This window comes from Eschscholzia californica, unplaced genomic scaffold (assembly GCF_041429995.1).
Source record: "Eschscholzia californica isolate CP2 unplaced genomic scaffold, dmEscCali1.0.p SCAF_2, whole genome shotgun sequence".
Taxonomy (NCBI): Eukaryota; Viridiplantae; Streptophyta; class Magnoliopsida; order Ranunculales; family Papaveraceae; genus Eschscholzia; species Eschscholzia californica.
The window spans coordinates 34,280,378-34,298,247 of NW_028238309.1; the positions used below are offsets into that span (position 1 = coordinate 34,280,378).

The window sequence follows — 17,870 nt, forward strand, 5'->3', positions numbered from 1 at the left end:
GACAACGGTTCCCGGTTCATTAGTTTCGACTTCCAGGACTTCTGCAAGGGATGGGGAATCAAGCTTAGCTTCTCTACCCCGCGCTACCCTCAATCTAATGGACAAACAGAGTCTTCTAATAAGACCATCATGAAAACTATGAAGAAGAGGCTCAAAAAAGCTAAAGGGGCTTGGGCAGACGAGTTGCCAGGGGTTCTCTGGTCGTATCGAACTACTGCTAGAACCCCAACTGGCGAAACTCCTTTCTCCCTAGCCTACGATTCTGAAGCGGTCATACCAGTAGGCTGGAATACCATCAGTACGTTGTCAATGGACTACAGAAGAGTAAAATTGGGATCAACTCAACCACAACCTCGACACGGTCGACGAGCTTCGAGATATGGCAGTAATAAGGAATGCAGCATACCAGCAAAAGGTAGCCCGTCATTACAACCGGAACATCAGAGCTCGTACCTTCAAAGTAGGTGACTGGGTGCTCCGAAAGGTTTTCCAGAATACCAGAGAGGCTGGAGCAGGTAAACTAGCCCCCAACTGGGAAGGCCCTTACCTAATCACCAAGGTGATAGGCCAGGGAGCATACAAGCTCCAAGCAAAAGATGGGCTCAATATCAACAACAGTTGGAACGCCACTCATCTAAAGTTGTACCACTTCTAACCCTACCTCCTTACTTTACTTACCGCTTCTAATAAATACTTGCTCTAACTTAAGCATCGGAGAGTCGGTGGCCATGCCACCGACTACCCCTCTCACCCATTTTGTGACAGGATTCTTGACAATAAAATGGGACACACCCCATTAGGCCTGCTGGTCTACCAGCGTAGACATACACACCTGGTGAAGTTGGTTCAACCCCCAGACCAAGGAGCATAAGGGCAGTGGCGGCTCCAGTATAACTCGGTAGCATACGACATGCCCACACCGATCCCCTCAGAGGGGAACAGGGAGTACCACATATTCTTACTTCCTCTGTCCATTTTCTGTTCTCTCCTCAGAACATTACTGACTTGGGCGTCGGAGGGTCGATGGCAATGCCATCGACCACCTTTTCTTCTTTTCTGTACAGGTTGATAATCCTACGGTGGACATGGGCAAGCTGGAAACAGAACACTCTTCTCCCACCCTGCAACATCAACAAGGATGACGACCTAAGCCTAGAACAAGCCTAGTCCGACCTTTAACCTGAGGGAGAGTAACACATGCCCTTACCTCCTTTGCATAATTTTTTCTTTGTCATCTCAGGACGTTGCTAACTCGAGTTTCTGAAGGTCGATGGCATTGCCGTCGACCACCCATCATTCCAGTGTACAGGCTGGCTATCTAACGGCAGACTTGGACAAGCTGGGGAAGGACGCCCTTCTTCCATCCTACGATGTCGACAAGGATAACAACTTAAGACCAGGACAAGCATGGTCCAACACTTTTTCTAAGGGAGAGTAACGCATACCTCTACCTCCTCTGGCTATCTTTTTTAACACGTAAAAAACTCACTAACTCGAGTTTCCGAAGGTCGATGGCATTTGCCATCAACCACCCCTCTTGCAGCGTGCATGGTCGGCAATCTAATGGCGAATTTAGAAAAGCTGGAAAAGGACAACCTTCTCCCATCCTACGACGTCAACGAAAATGACAGCCTAAGTCCAGAGCAAATTAACTCTACACTTAAGCTGGGGGGACAATAGATGGCAAGACAGTGTTCACACGGACAATTCGACACCTCTGCCCAGATGACGCTTCCCCGCCGTTGGCATGCATATCCCTGCCCGGGTCGGAGTAGTACAAAGCAAAATGCAGGGCACAACCTACCCTCTACTCAACAAGACATGCAACGTCGATCAACGAGTCCACCAAAGACTAACAAAATGCGCGCAGCCGACGACTCAGGCTACCCTGATGTGTGCCTCTCCTTACCCCAGCCCTAGGCTGCCCTGGAGCACCACTCTTTGTCCTAAGGCTGCCCCAGAACACCACTGTTTGTCCTACTACATACTTGTTGCACTTTTTATTGAATTACTGTACTCAATGATTACTAAATTCGCAAGTCAGAAGTCCTCCAAAAGTGAGCTAGGTTTACTTTATTGTCTTGTTTTGTTTGGTTGCTCGAGGACTAGCAAATTCTAAGTTTGGGGATGTTGATGTGGCGTGAAAATGCCACTTTTAGGTCACTTAACTTTGATGAGTTAGTTTTTTCGGGTTTTAATTCTAATTATTTACGTGTTTTTATTGCTAGGTTGTTTATTTAGAGTTTGGTGTTAAATTCGGAATAAAGAGAGCGAATTATCACTATCATTTCATGTGCCGAAAATGAGAGAAAAAGATTTCAAGCAAATCAAATTACAAGTGGAGGCAATGACAAGTCCGACGGTGAAAACAGAAGTCAATTTGGAGTTCGGACGGGGAAGATATGAAAGAAAGAAGCCAATGTCTCTTCTTGAAGGCACCCCCTTTGGCTCTTATTGTAGAGACTAATTTAAGGCACTCCCTTGGTTTCTAATTCAAAGCCCAACATCTAAGCCCAAGTTCATGAATACCCAAAGAAGAAGGAAGGTGGAGAGATTTTATGAGCACCCACTTTTGGGCCCAAGTCAAAGTAGTCTAAAGACTTAGTCAAGTTGACTAGGTCTAGGGTTTTAATCAAGTTAGAGACTATTCATCTTCTTCTTCAATTCATCAACCAAAAAAATAAGGAAGAGAGAGAAAAGAGAAAGAGGGCTTTAGGGTTTGAAAGTTCTTGAGATTTAGGGTTCTTCATCAAAAGGGTTTGAAGGAGAGAACAAGAGAGAAGGAAGGAGGAAGCCAGCCAAGCTTGGCCGGCCAATACTAGGCCGACCAAGCTCGGGCTGGCTGAACAGAGGTAAGGGACAACCAAGGAGCAGCTCCGGTTACTCACCAGCTCGGGTAGCAGCACCAGATAGGGACGCCTAAGGACGTGCACGAACAGCAGCAGCTCGGGTTGAAGAACAACGAAGCAGCTGAGCACGGGAGTTGCTAGCACACGGGACAACCATTGGACAGCTCGGGACTTGGCAACGGAGCACGGGATAGCAGCTACATTGCTCGGGACGGCCGTGACTCGACTAGGGACAGCAGCTTGGAGCTGGCCGAACCTCCATCTTGGTCGGATTCCATGGTTCTTAGGGTTGGCCTGAATTCTCATGCTTTTGGCCGGACTTTTCTAAGTTTTACGGCCATTATTTGGGCCGGAAAACTTAGGGCTTTTGCTTCCCACACCATTGGCTAGCTACCCATGTTGTTTGATTTGGTTTTTGATCAAAAGTGATTAGAGAGAGAAAGCTTGGTGAAATTTTAATGGTGGTGGGTTTTAAATGAAGAAGATGAGTCTGGTTGCTAAGGGGAGATCTCATTTTTGCTCGGGGAGACCCATTATGCACTGTTAAGGGGAAATCCAGAAATTTGCTAGGGGGAGATCGGCTGAACCTTAACTACAAAAATTTTCCGACGAACCTAACCTCAAACCACATCGAAAAAGGGGGATTTCTCATCATCTTATTTTCATTTATTACTTATCACCATGTTTAACTAAATCAAGTGTGTCGATTGTATGGATGAAATGTGATGAATTTGTGTTTATGTTTGATATGATTTAAGGTTTTGATTATAAATTGATGTTCATTTGATTCGATTATCGTTTTGATCGTATTTTCATGTGTTTTGTCATGCACCTCACATAGTTAATAGATGAAACGAAGTATTCGATATCGATAGTAGTCTAGGTCATAATTTCATGTGTCTTGTCATGCACTTCACATAGTTAGGCGACTAGACAACACTTTCGATGACTCGAGGTTAACCGATTTAGACGTTTGTTTGACTAAGTATGATCTCCGGATATACGTAGTACTTAGAGACATCTACGTTAGGAGTCGAATATCGATTGTACCTCGACACATTAGATCGGACTACACATAGTCGTAGGTTTATCATTATGGATTCCGCACTTCGACACCTCTCTCACTTATTTGTCTCCTGACTCTTGTTCCTCCGACTCTTCTCTCGAATCTCTCTCGCCCGTTTACTTTTATTGTTTAGCTTAGCTTTACTTGTTTTCTTCTCTTATTACTTATTCATATTAAAATTTTCCCATTCATCTTTGTTCCTTTTCGCCATAGTTTAAGTTAGTTTGTGATACTTAAGCCTTTGAACGAGACCCTTTCGATATCCAAACTACCTTCCTATTCTTGGGTCGATCCCGGCTTTGCCGGATTACTACTTGATACCTCCGCTTGGGTGTGCAACCTTTTCGGATGCATCAGGTACGTTCCCCAAGAATCAATCAATACTCAGTACTTTAACTAGAGTCTTACTGTCTTGAACGTCAGATAGGTTTTCGATGTTGTTAGAAGTGACTCGAATATGGATTGGTATCGAACCCGGTTTACGACCCTCCAACCCGTTAGCTGAGCGGATTGCCGAGACAATGCTGGTATGAGAAGCAGTGCTCCGAAGCAGAGCTGGACTCCGAGACGGAGCTGGAATGCGAAGCTAGGCTTATGTCGGTTATTAGTATTAGTGTATCCGCGTATAATGTCGGTTGTAGATAGAGTCGGTTGTAGAGAGAATCGATTGTAGAGAGTCGGTGAGGCGGTGGGATTAGGGTTTAGTGGCTATATAAACTAAACCCTAAGGAGATATTAGTAGCACAATCTCACGAATCTCTTTTGTAAACTTGTTTGCTTATCCTGGTGGAAATCATCGCGTCGTTGTCGCCGTGGAGTAGGTCTCACCAACCGAACCACTTAAATCTCTCTGTTTTGTTCTTGATTGTTCTTTACTATTCCTATTGCTTGTCTTGGATTACTCATATCGATCACATTAACCATGATTGGCATAACAGAAGTCTTTGCAGGTTTTTCTCCGCAGGTTTCCAAGAACAGTAGCGAGATCTAAAGATGCAATATCATTCATTTATATTCATTCACATAGATGCGATTCAGCATCGAGTCATCTATTTTAGACTTATAACCGAATTGACGTTTTTTGACATTAGCAATATAGATGATGAGACAATAGCTTAAAATCTCAAGTAATTGAAATTACACCTAATTATCTAAATATCCATGATAATTTAAACCTAGAATTATGTCCCAGTTCAACTCGTACTCAAGTTATGTCGTCAAGGTTTAATGACTGTGTTCTAAGGAATGATCATGATGGGTCTAACGAGGATTTTGCAAGTTTTGTATCTTTTGCATTTTGTTATCCTACCGATCCTATGACTTTGAAAGACGCGGTAAAAATATGTGGGATGGTTTTCAACTGTGGATGACGAAATTTATTAATTGAAAAAAGTGATATTTGGGAATTATATTCCATTCCTGCAGGAAAGAAGTAAATTTGGGTGAAACGGTTTTTCTGAACCAAGTACAAATCAAATTATGATCAAGTAGATTGAAAGAGTAAGATGAAAATCAGATTGATATGAGGTTTTTAAGTTAAATAACAAAGGACTAATATTTTATTAAGTCATTGAAGGTCCATTGATTTTTCAAGTTGAAGATCATGATGGGTTTTATAGCATTTTAGTTTAAGGGAGGGTGTTAAATTTTATCCAAACTCAGATTTAATTTATTTATTAATTCAATAATTAGAGGGTTAATTTTTGTGGAAAATTATTTTCTTTAGTGGGTTTCATTGTAAAGTTAGTGGAGATAATGTTGGTCGTGGTCATAGTTAGTGGGTACAATTTTGGTCCATAACTAGACCAGACTCTAGTTTATTTTCAATCAAATGAATCAAGCTAGGAGTAGCAATCAAGTTCAGTTAAATTCATATTTCATTCATTTTTGTCTGTGCAAAATTAGTTTTCTTGATGATTCTGAAATTGAAGTCTTTTAACTTCCAGCATTTTCTACTTTCAAACAAAGAAATCTTAATCTATCGAGATATTTTAGTTTTCCAATTTTCTAAAGAGAACTATTTTTTTCTTTTCTTCCTCTGTTTTCCCTTTCACGTGTCTTCATGCTCTTTTACCTTTTTAATCCACTCTATTACATTCGATACAACTTTATTTAATTTTACATCCATATAGCCAGGTCTATGGAGCAACTTTTTCGCCCAAAATTCTCAGCCTCAACTCAGCCTCAAAAATTCAGCTCCAACCCCAGGTTCTCTTGAGCCCGAAAATTTGAATTTAAAATATCTCAATTTACTTAATAAGTTCGATTGAAGTAACATTGCTTACAACTAATGATTGATTAAAAATTTTAATTTACTTATATACGACTAAACAATAATAGAAAAATTAGAGATAGTTAGAAAGGGTTTCTTGGGTCTCATGGAAGACCGGATAAATAAGTGTCTCACGCTACCTTAAGCATTTGTGCACCATCTTCGTCGAGAGACCTTGAATCAGTCATCATTAAGTTCATCCAATATTTTCAGTTCTTGTATTCTCTATCCGCTTGTGGAGCCTCTTGTTGAACCCGTAAAGCTTCTTCCATTGTTGTTGCTCTCCGTTGGAATTCTTCCTCTCTGTTTTCCCAATATCCCTCTATCTGACTTCGTTTTTAGCAGTAGAATGTGTGGATATTTTCCTAGCTCTTGCATTTGCTTTGACTTGTTTACGACCAATTGGTCTTTCCTCCAATGGAGTGGAACTAGAATCTCTTTTGTTGGAAGTTGACTCTTTTGACATGTCTGACATCCACTTGTTGTGTGTCATCAAAATTTTGTAAACATGTTAGAATCTAAAGCCTTTTTTGTACATTTCAAGTGCTCTTTGTAGCTGAAATTAAACAAAATTTGTTTTAAGTTATATTATGAAGTGAAAAGATAGAAATAAAGGAATTAAAAGTTTGAATAATCACCCTTTAATAATCGGTTTCCCCGCTTTTTGGAACTTTATTTACTAACCTCAAAGTAGAGATAAAGCTTTGACAGTCAAAGCTTATCTCACTGAAACGAGATTTACAACTGCTGATTTGTACGTTAACACTTTGGATGTGCATTATATTCGTCCGCTACTTTTTGACGGAATAATTTATATTTCTGACCATTTTCGACAACCGCATCAATTTTCAAATAAGAATTAACAAGTATGATATCTTCATCTCGTTTTTAGGGTTCTCGTTTAGTTATTTTGGTTGAAGTCGTGACTTCTTGCCCACAAGAATCATCAAAAGTTTTATTGTCATCATCATCTCCTAATTCAACCGACGGGAAAGTAGGAGACAACAATTTTATAAAATTTTGGTCGAACATTTCGTTAACATCTAGGGGATCTACTGTAGGAAGATCGAAATTAAAGATTGAATGAAAAATATATAAAGAAATTAGAAGAAATTAGAGAGAAAGTTCAAGAGTGGGATGAGAAGAACGAATAGGTTCAACCCTTATTTATTGGGGTTGAACCCATTTCTAGCTGTTGGATTCCAACGGCTAGGGCTCATCCCAACATGACCGTTGAAATGTCCCCAACGGTCATGTTTGGGACTTCAGCCGACCCTAATCTTAGGGGTTGGCCGGTCGGTTGGGGCTCAGCGTCAACCGAGTGGGATGAGAAGAATTTTCGGCCTCAGCCGAGCGCAGGTTGGAGATGCTCTAAGTAGCAAAATAAAAGACTTCCAAATTTTCGGCCACAGCCGAGCGCAGATTGGGGATGCTCGAAGTGATAAAATAAAAAAATTTCTAAAATTTGTGTCTCCAACAGGGATCTCTAGATCTTGAATGTCTCTAAAGTAACTACCTCTCAATAATATAGTGTTTCTTCTTGAACGTCTCTAACATTCTTCTTGAACGTCTCTAACATAGCTATCTCCACAACATTGTTCAGTGTCTAGTTAAATGTCACATTAGAGGTGGTTTTCTTAACAAAACTTCTAAATATCTACCATCCAAATTTTTTAAAATTTTGAGCCTCTAATTGGAGCTGCTTAGCGTGTAGTGGTTGTGATATTTATAGAAAGGGAAAATGAGTGCGGGATCCAACTTTTGGGTGCGGGGAATGAGAGCCCAATCCCTTTTTGGCCAAAAATGTGAAGCAGGTCCAAATGTCAGAGACACATAACTTTTTTTTATTCTCTTTTTTTCGTGTTTTGTGGCAATCTGACGGAGGACAGCGAAATAATTAATTTCCCGTACATGACGCGACGACAGAAATCCATTCAGATTTTTTAAAATTTCAAAAATGACGCCATTTTTGCCGAAATTTTGGCCAATTTTTTTGGATCCCGCCCATTATATTTTGTTTCAATTCCTTCTTTCTTCTTATTTATACATCCAAAAGTCTTCTTCATCATTCTTATTTTGTTTCACATTTTATCTTCTTCATCTCTTTCAATCTCTAAAAACATCAAAGATTTATATTCTTTCTCTCTCTAAAAGTTTTATATTCTTTCAATCGATTATATTATAAAAGATTATCTACTGAAACAGAAAATATTTTAAAGAGAAATAAATCTGTTGAGATTGGAGCGAGAAATCTGAAAATAAAAAAAAGAAAAAAGATATAAATCTGGAAAGTTGGTGAAAAAATTTGAAATTGATTCAAAGTTGGAAAGAAAATACTCCCTCCGTCCCAAATTATGAGGCCACTATTCCTCTTTTAGATGTCCCAAATTAAGAGTCTCATTCCTTTTTTATGACATAAAATCCCTTACTTTTCCACAAATGTCCTTTCTTTTATGTTTCCAATATATTGTGCATTATTAAACTAATTATGACATTTGATTATTTCGAATACAAAAACTAGTTTTCCAGTGAACAAATCCATTCTTTTTGGATTAATCAAGTGAGAAATTAATATAGTTACATGTATTTCTAGAATGAAAAAATTGTAATCTTTGAATTACTTCAAGAACAATTATCAAATAAATAAGGGCAAACATGGAAGAAGAGAAAATATGAAAATAAGATAAATTTCCAATATGGGACGGAGGGAGTAACAAAAGTAAAAAATAAATAAATCTGGAAAGATTTGGAAACAATATAAATAAATAGAAGAAATTGGTTCAAAGTTGGAAACAAATTTTCCTGTATACAGAACAATTCCCGGTACACAAGAAAATTCTCAGTTCAAAAGTGGCTAGTACATAACCAAATGGACAGTACACAGAACAATTCCCGTTACACACAGAACAATTCCCAGTACACAAGAAAATTCACAGTACAAATAAAGTAAATAACCAAATGGCCAGTACACAAAACAATTCCTGGTACACAAGAAAATTCTCCGTTCAAAAGTGTCTAGTACATAACAAAATGGCCAGTGCACTGAACAATTCCCGGTACACAAGAAAATTTCCAGTACAAAAATGTCTAGTACGTAGCCACATGGTTTGTACACAGAACAATTCCCGGTACACAAGAAAATTTCCAGTACAAAAATGTCTAGTACATAACAAAATGGCAAGTACACGGAACAATTCCCGGTACACAAGAAAGATCTCAGAACAAAAATGTCTAGTACGAAATGGCATGTACACAGAACAATACCCGGTACACAAGAAAATTTCCAGTACAAAAATATGTAGTACATAACCAAATGGCCAGTACACAGAATAATTCTCGCTACACAAGAAAACTCCCTTATACAAATCAATGAAAAACTACCAAAAAATATATGGAAACAATTATAAAAAAAATAAAATATGGAAACAAATCAATGAAAAACTACCAAAAATGAGGAAATTTGTTGAGATTGAAAAGAGATAAGAAATAAATCTGAAAAAAAAAACGAAATTTGTTGAGATTGGAAAGAGAAATTTAAAGAGAGAGAAATTTGTTGAGATTGGAGAGAGAAATGTGTGGAAGAAAATAAAAATAAGAAATAAATCTGAAAAAAAGAAAGAAAATGGCAAGTTGGTATATTTTGTAATGGCAATTCTGTAAATTCGTGAAAAGTACAAAGTTTGATGTCAAGTGCGTCAGATTATTTTTCAAAAAAAAAATCGCGTTTCCCGAGAATTTTTCCGTGGTAATTCTATAAATTTGTGAAAAGCACACGACCTGATGGGAAGTGTGTCAGATTATTTTTCAGAATATATTGAGTTTTCCGGAATTTTTTTATTACAGTTTCGTAAACTTTGAAAAGAAGAAGAGTTAATTCCTATATGGCCCCCTACTTTGTGACCAGCTTCCTTTATGGCCCCCCTTTTTTCGTAAATTCAAATATGACCCCCTATTTTTAGATAAATGTCATTACTACCCTTCTTTATTCTAAATTTAAAACAATAAAAAAAATTTATTTCCACCTCACCCCTCTCTCTCCCTACACCTCATCTCTCCCTACACCTCACCCTCTCTCTCCAATTCACCTCTCTCTCTCTCCAACTCTCCTCTCTCTCTCCTACTCACCCCTTTCTTCTCCGGCAAGGTGGCCGGCCGGAAAATTTTCCGGCGGCCACCTTCAAACTTAAAAAAAAAAAAAAATTTCTCTCTCCTCTCTCTCTCTCTCTAAATTTTTTTTTTTAAAAAAAAAAAAATCTCTCCACTCTCTCTCTCTCTAAAACTCTCTAAATCTCCCCCTTCGCCGGAGTTTTAGAGAGAGAGAGAGTGGAGAGATTTTTTTTTTTTTAAAAAAAAAAAATTTAGAGAGAGAGAGAGAGAGAAATTTTTTTTTTTTTTTTTTTATGTTTGAAGGTGGCCGGCCGGAAAATTTTCCGGCCGACCACCTTGCCGGAGAAGAAAGGGGTGAGTAGGAGAGAGAGAGGAGAGTTGGAGAGAGAGAGAGGTGAATTGGAGAGAGAGAGAGAGGGGTGAGGTGTAGGGAGAGATGAGGTGTAGGGAGAGATGAGGTGGAGAGAGAGAGGGGTGAGGTGGAAATAATTTTTTTTTATTTTTTTAAATTTAGAATAAAGAAGGGTAGTAATGACATTTATCTAGAAATAGGGGGTCATATTTGAATTTACGAAAAAAAGGGGGCCATAAAGGAAGCTGGTCACAAAGTAGGGGGCCATATAGGAATTAACTCAAAGAAGAATGGTGTTTCCTGAAATTTCATATAGCTGTCTGACGCCTTGAATCTGCTTTACATTCTTTGGCATTAATGGACTGGGCCCTTATTTTGGACCCAGTTTTGGACCATTCTCGTCCAACCCCTCTTATAGAAATAACACCTTGTATTATTAACTACTCCCTCATTCCCAAAATGAATGACCTATTTTGAAAATCCAACTTTTTAAGGGAACATCATTAATTAGGGTTTGACTTTCAAAAATAACATTGTTTTTCCAATTGTATCCTCGTTAACTTTTTTAATTTACAATGAAAAAGTTATTACTTTTAAATAAAGTTGTCATTAAATTTATAGTAATGGGTATTACTGAAAAGAGCGAAAAGTTTTTTTCTTTACTTTTAGAAATAGGACACTAAAATGGAACAACCCAAAATAGAAATTAGGTCATTCAATTTGGGACGGAGCGAGTATAATTCTGTATTTCTTTTCCTTCAACAATAGCTTGTCATAACTCAGGCTAAAACTCAACAAATTACTCCGTTTCACTCGGATTATAACTCGTTGCTAGGGATTGGCCACTGCTCCCTAGACTGCTTGGTTACTGATCTTGTCATGTTGAATCACACTTCTAACAGGAACTGAATGAAGGACTATTAAATCAAAAAACCTCAAAGACACATAAAGAAGTGGCAAGAGAACATTAAAGAAAGAAATTCATAGAGATTTTATTCTGCCATCACCATCCAACTGGTAGTGCCAATACATGTCCCAAGTATCGATTAAAACTTTCAAGAGAAAAAGAAAACATACTTGCTGTTTTTAAAAACAAAATGAACATGCAGGTAAGTCCATGAAAGATCACAACATCTTGAGTCAGGAAGGATTGTTTAATGACGAAGTTTCCTCCCTGCTGGCACAATCCTGGTAAGATGAAGCAGTGAAGCATCAGTAGGTTAAAATACATTAATTACCAGGTATAAGCAAAATACACACTCAAGTTTAAGAGGGGAAACGTTTTCTAAATTGACATCACACATTATTCCATTACTAGTTGGCTACATTTCTTGACTTGCGGATCTCTGAATTTCATAAATTTCAAGCTGACTGCTAAATTTATGACATTCAAATCACAAGTGACTAGAGACTCAGTTTGGCTCGTGAAGAGCCCCTGACCCCACCATCAACGGTTCCTGAGTTATCCCCAAATCTGGTAAACTCCCAATTTCAGAGTGTAACAGATTCCCAGGTGACATGAGTCACTGCGTTGTTGGTCCATACAACTCTATCATAGGCTTTTTCTCAGGTCACCGTTACTAATGATGACCTTTTTCTTCGCTTTAACGCGAGAGTCAATCAATTTGTGTCGAGCACACGAATGCCCCCATCTACGATGTCTCCTCAAGACAAATGCCCCTGGAGTGGTGATATGATGGCGTCAAGCAAACTTGCTAGCGTCGAAGCAAGGAGTGATCACCTTTTACGGATTTTTTGTTAGCCTGATCGATCTGTAGTTATTTAGAGTTTTTGTATTCTCCTTCAGGATAAGCTAAGCAGTTGCACTTGGGGATCCGCAAAGGGCCAAACGAGTAACTCAGTGTGTTTGTTAGAAAATAGACTTTCTAAGTTCGTGGACATGCCTTGAATGTCTTTTCCATTTTCAAATATAAAGTTGCAGCTTTCAAAAGAGTCCTTTTTTTATGTAAATATATAATGGGTTAAATAATTAGTGGCTGCCTACTACTGCTATAGCATGTACTGCAGCAGCTGCCAGCTAGTACTTTCCCTCTTTTCTTCAAAATCGAGTGAGAAGAGAAGAAACAAACAATAAAAAGAAAGGGTTAGAGAAATAGAGGAACAACAAAGAAGGTTGAGGAAGAAGTGAACAGGGGAAACAGGAGCAGATGATGTAAAAGAAAAACAAGAAACAAGAGAAGATGAAAAAGAAAGGTAAGAGGAAAAACAGACAAAAAAAACAAGAAGAATCATAAAAAATCTTTTCCATATCTGATTTTTCCCTCTTTTTATCATTATTAACCTTTCTCTTCTTTTTTTCTCTCTAAACCAACGTGTTAAGGAAAACAGATGACCTACTAGATCGACTCAGCGAGTCAGCCGGGTCGTGAGCTGGGTTGCCTCGGCCAATAGGGCTGAGTCAGGACGAGTTACTCGCGTAAACCCTAACTTGGGGGGTCGACAATAGATCGTCTCTGGCTTTGGCCGAGCCCGAACAGAACCCCGAGTAACTCAGCCAACTCGGCCGAGTTTAACTGCTTAGGGGTTAAGGACACAGAATGTGTTGTTAACTTTCCATTCCAGAGTGGCCGACCTCCAAAATTCATTAATCATTTGCATGAAATCACCCTTGATCACTTCCCAACATCTGATAAAAAGGAATAGACCCGTTTGGATCAGGAGCTTTATCCTTATCTGAACCTTTAACCTCGAGCAACACGTCCTCTCCCGAGCACTCAATCTCCATACCATTGGTTTGCGACCATAACCTCGAATGTTGTTGACGTCAGGATGCCAGAAAGCATGCTCCTTATACAGGTCCGACAAATGTTTTACCACACTGGATTTAACCAAGTCCTCATCCTCCACTGTTCCTTTTTCACCCTTATAGAGGAAAATTTATTGACTCATTGCCTGCATTTCAGAACCTTGTGGAAGTAAACTGAGTTTTTATCCCCTGATTTGTCCAGTTTACTCTCGACTCTGGCCAGGTTCTTTTGTCCTCAAGTCAAAGAAGATTCTCTGACTCTCCTCTAGCCTGAAGCTGAAGCTGTGCTTGAAACTTTTCGCGTGCCAAATTCTGATGCTCTTCCTTCCTGTCCAAGGTATGAATACTATCTTGCAATTCTCCTAGTTTCATATTGAAGTCTCTGAATTTGGTTCTTGACCATATGATTAATTTGGTTTTAATGGCTTGTAATTTGATCCAAACCTTCTTGCCTTTGCTTCAATTTGTAGTGCATCATTCCACCACTTACCGACAAGGGGCGTGACTTGTTGATCTAACATCCAAAACCTCTTCCGTTCTGAAAGGAGTAGTCTTCCTTTTGGTGTCTCCAAGCGTAACAAGGCTGGCTTGGAAGGATCAATTGAGTCAGTAGAGGGAACTTGTCTTCCCAAGTTGGGTAGATCAAAAATATATCCAGGCAGCAAGCACATCACTGGGTTCTCTTGATTGTTAGACCAAGTGAAATAACGGCTGTTGCTAGGAAGATCTTTCAAGTTGTCAATGTCCAGGCATGCTCGCCATAACCTGATTGCAATTTTCTTTTTTCTAATGAATCTGATAACATTGAAGTCGCCTCTAATGAACCACGGAAGTGCCCATTTGGCTGCAATTGAATCTAATTCTGCCCAGAAATCATTTTTCGGTTGTGGATTATTCAGACCATACAACCCAGTCAAAAGACTCAAAACCGAAGAGAAGTTGTCCAAAATGAGAGTCACAAGGCAAGAAAATAGGCAAAATTTCAATAATATTATCTGAAATACAAAAAATGTCAGGGTCCCAAAGACACATAATTCCCCCTGACATGCCCACAAATGGGAGTACCACACTACCACCCACTTGACATTCTTGTAAACTGACAAAGTGACAAACTTTCAACAAGACCCACCGAAACCAATTGACATTTGATTTTATACAAAACAACAAAATTAGCTTTCTCTAGCTATCATCTCCAACACGACCTTTTGTTGGGCCGGCGATCCCAAATCCCTAACATTCCAACAAGCATAGACGAACACATTAAACAAACAAGACTCCCTTAGCATAGACTGAACTAGCTTGCTCCGAAACAATAAGTGATCCATCTTGGTTACGCCATACAATTCTCCTTGCCGATTGTTGAGTGTATAGAATAATGCTATCATTATTTGCTCTTTTAGGACCCTTTGTTGTCGTCCCACCCACCTTGGGTTCCTTCGTCACAGGGTAAGAGGCATCGACCAGGGTGATAGTCAGTCCTCTTTTTTCAGTTGAGGAAGGGCTAACGGCCCGGATCAATTGCTAAATGTTATCCAAATAGGGTAAAACAAAAGGATGGTTGGAGTGAGCACTACTCCAAACTCATCTTTTATCCATTTTTCATAAATTTGTTCTGCCACTGACTAATCCTTCACCAAGACTAACTGCTTGTTGGAGGTATCACCCGCAGTCTCAACTTGGTGCATCTTTGGTATGTGTAACTGGTTCGCCAGTTCAAAGACTATTTGTGGATTATTATCAAAAGAAAAGCTCTACCCACTTGTAGCATCTCCGTCTACAAACCCGGGTGAACTCCTCCAGGAAACATTGCATTTTCCGACATTACTGGGACCCTGACCTTGGAAGTGCTCTCGAATTCTCCATCGAGCTTTCTCCTCGCCCATGTTTAGTGTAGTATTCTCTTGCTTGGGCCACCTACTCTGGGCGGCAATGGTTATCCTTGCCAATGTTAATTGGGTTCAAGCTTTTTGAGGGTAGAATCATGGACCCAAGAAAAGTCTCCTTCGGTAAAGTCTTCTGGGTTGAACCTGTGTCCACTCCAGTTCCTAAGACTTGTCAAACTCCAGTTCAACCGTAATCTTTTCCTCGTGGTTGTAAAGAGGAGCCATATCACGGACCTCTTTCTCTAACAGGCCTTGTACATTAATCTTGACCATTATAAGATTTTTGGATCTTTTGGTATGCAGATGGACCTCCACTCAGACCGAGAGCCAAATTAATGTACGTAAGAGATTCAAAGCTCCAAGATTCATAGGCAGACCTTGACGTTCACCGTGAAGTTACACATGTAGCCTAAATTTGAGTTATAATCTAGTGTTCATTTACGGAAAACCACCATTATATTCCTTGTAACCATAATGTGGCCAACTCCATTAGATTCCTGCGGTTCACCGGCATGTTGGAAGGTAATGACCTCTGTTGGAAGGTAATGACCTCTGTTGGAAGGTAATGACCCAGGTATTCTACTTCTAAGTTCCAACTGTCTCAAAGAATATAAGTCGTTTACTCTCCTCAATCACCACGTCCATTGGATATTGGGCAGTCTTCCTCCCCAGTTCAAGTTCAAAATATGAAATTTGAACCAAGAACCAAAAACCAAAAACCCTAATCTTCAGCCCTAACTCCATATGTTTATATCTCCAGCAATGTTAACTGCAACATGGATTGATCCGATACAGGATACTCCACGGTGTAAGTATGAAGAACAAACTCACTACCCTATCTTCAGTTGTGGACCTATGGTACATTGTCATTGTGAACTATTTTCGTAGATAATATATAGCTTTTCTGCTTTTGTGATGCATAATAGATTTCAGATTTAACAGAAAAGAAAAAACAAACATCTAATATCTGAATTGAGTCTCAATTCAGATTTCAGATCTGAAAAAACAAAAAAACAAACAGCACCTTAGTCTACAACGTTCTATCACCATTAAACATTTTGATCTGAAACAATCTCCATTACTTTCAAAAATCTTAAGTATTAACTAAATAATCTTTTAGTTAAGCTATAAAATTTAACAAGGAAACTGGGTTAATTAATGTCGCACCTTTCACTGCACAAAACTTGGAGCACTGGATTGCAAAAATGCCAAAAACAGTACAGAGAATCCATAGGCAGTAGTATAAGTCAAAGTTCTAGGTTCATTTCCTACCTGAGTGATGTTTTCTATTTGAGGTTCCAAAGGTACTTCATTAGTTCATTCTAGTGACAATTTCCTCATTTTCAAATACAAAGAATCAGTCACCTACATCTACGAACTAATTCCCCCAAAATACCATTTTCCACCAATCAAACAAACAAACATCTCAATACTCCTAAACAAAAGCCCTTCCAAAAAGGCATAATAGATGACTACCTTGGCTCAATTGTTTCGTGACCCAGACAACAAAACCCTAGAAAACTGTAACTCCACTAATCAAAATAGAAAGATGTTGTAAAAGTGAAAGATAGAAAAAGAGAGACTCACAAATTACTGATAACCTCCACCTCTAGCATTATAGTCCTCCTCAATAGCTTCAGTCAAATAAACTTTAGGAAAATCAGATTGATCAAAGGTTTGGGCCTTCATCATCGTCTCAACATCTGATTTCTTGAGGATCGTTCGACGAATGGGTGGACGATTACGACGCTGGTCGCGAGAATAGTACTTGATATCGAACACTGTTTCAGGATCAGAAGTAGGGACGATGGCTTTTTCCCTGATGGTGGCTGGGCAGAAAATACGGTATTCAGTAGCAACAGGAAGGGCGCTCTTGTATTCAGGATCGGCACAGGGACCTGTGATCTCCCATGGCTTTTTTATGAAGCGTCGGAGAGATTGAAAGATTGATTTTGCACCTGAAGATACCTTAGATGCAGACATGGCGGATCTGTTGAAGGTTTCGTTAGAGATGAGAAATCTCGGATGCAAAACTCAAAAGAAATTTTATTATGGAGGGATTGGACGAATGGTCCAAAACTCAGGCCCAAAATAAGAGCCTAGTCATTAATGCCAAAAAAAGGTAAGGGTTATTTCCCAAATGGCCCCCAACTTTGTGACCAGCTTCCCGCCTAGCCCTCTACTTTACGAAAAATATTCATATGGCCCCCTTCCGTTATAACACCGTCACTTTCTCTCCTCCATCATGTTTTCTCTCTCTGTCAAGTCACGCCACATCATCTGTTACGCCACCTCATCGTCTTCTCTGGCATGGGTCGCTGACCGGCCAAATTTCCGGCCAGCGACCTTCAAATTTTTTTTTTCTCTCTCTCTCTCAAAAAAAAAATATTTTTTATTCTCTCCTCTCTCTCTCTAAACTCCGGCGAATGGGTTTCCCTTCGCCGGAGTTCGATCTGTTCAAAAACATGATGGAGGAGAGAGAGTGACGGTGTTATAACGGAAGGGGGCCATATGGGTATTTTTCGTAAAGTAGGGGGCCAGGTGGGAAGCTGGTCACAAAGCACATCCAAGGCG

The 17,870-nt window shown here is 39.4% G+C and overlaps 1 protein-coding gene across 2 annotated transcripts; it reads right to left on the reverse strand.

The window, feature by feature from the left end:
- Window positions 1-11,613: 11,613 nt before the first annotated feature.
- On the reverse strand, window positions 11,614-17,372 carry LOC147557531 (furry). 2 transcript variants are annotated; one of them, XR_015234053.1, is made up of 2 exons: window positions 16,321-17,372; window positions 11,614-16,256 (listed from the first exon to the last, which is right to left on the reverse strand). XR_015234053.1 is itself a non-coding variant. In XM_086658349.1 (2 exons), the coding sequence occupies exon 1, from the start codon at window positions 17,277-17,279 to the stop codon at window positions 16,887-16,889; it is 393 nt and encodes a 130-aa protein (XP_086514475.1). In that variant the 5' UTR covers window positions 17,280-17,372; the 3' UTR covers window positions 11,614-11,834; window positions 16,884-16,886. The 2 variants fall into 2 exon arrangements, 1 of the variants encoding a protein (XP_086514475.1); XM_086658349.1 differs by having other exon boundaries at window positions 11,614-11,834; window positions 16,884-17,372.
- Window positions 17,373-17,870: the final 498 nt, after the last annotated feature.

Excerpts from the sequence above, each read along its gene's own strand:
- LOC147557531 (XM_086658349.1), bottom strand. The coding sequence starts at position 17,279 with ATGTCTGCATCTAAGGTATCTTCAGGTGCAAAATCAATCTTTCAATCT.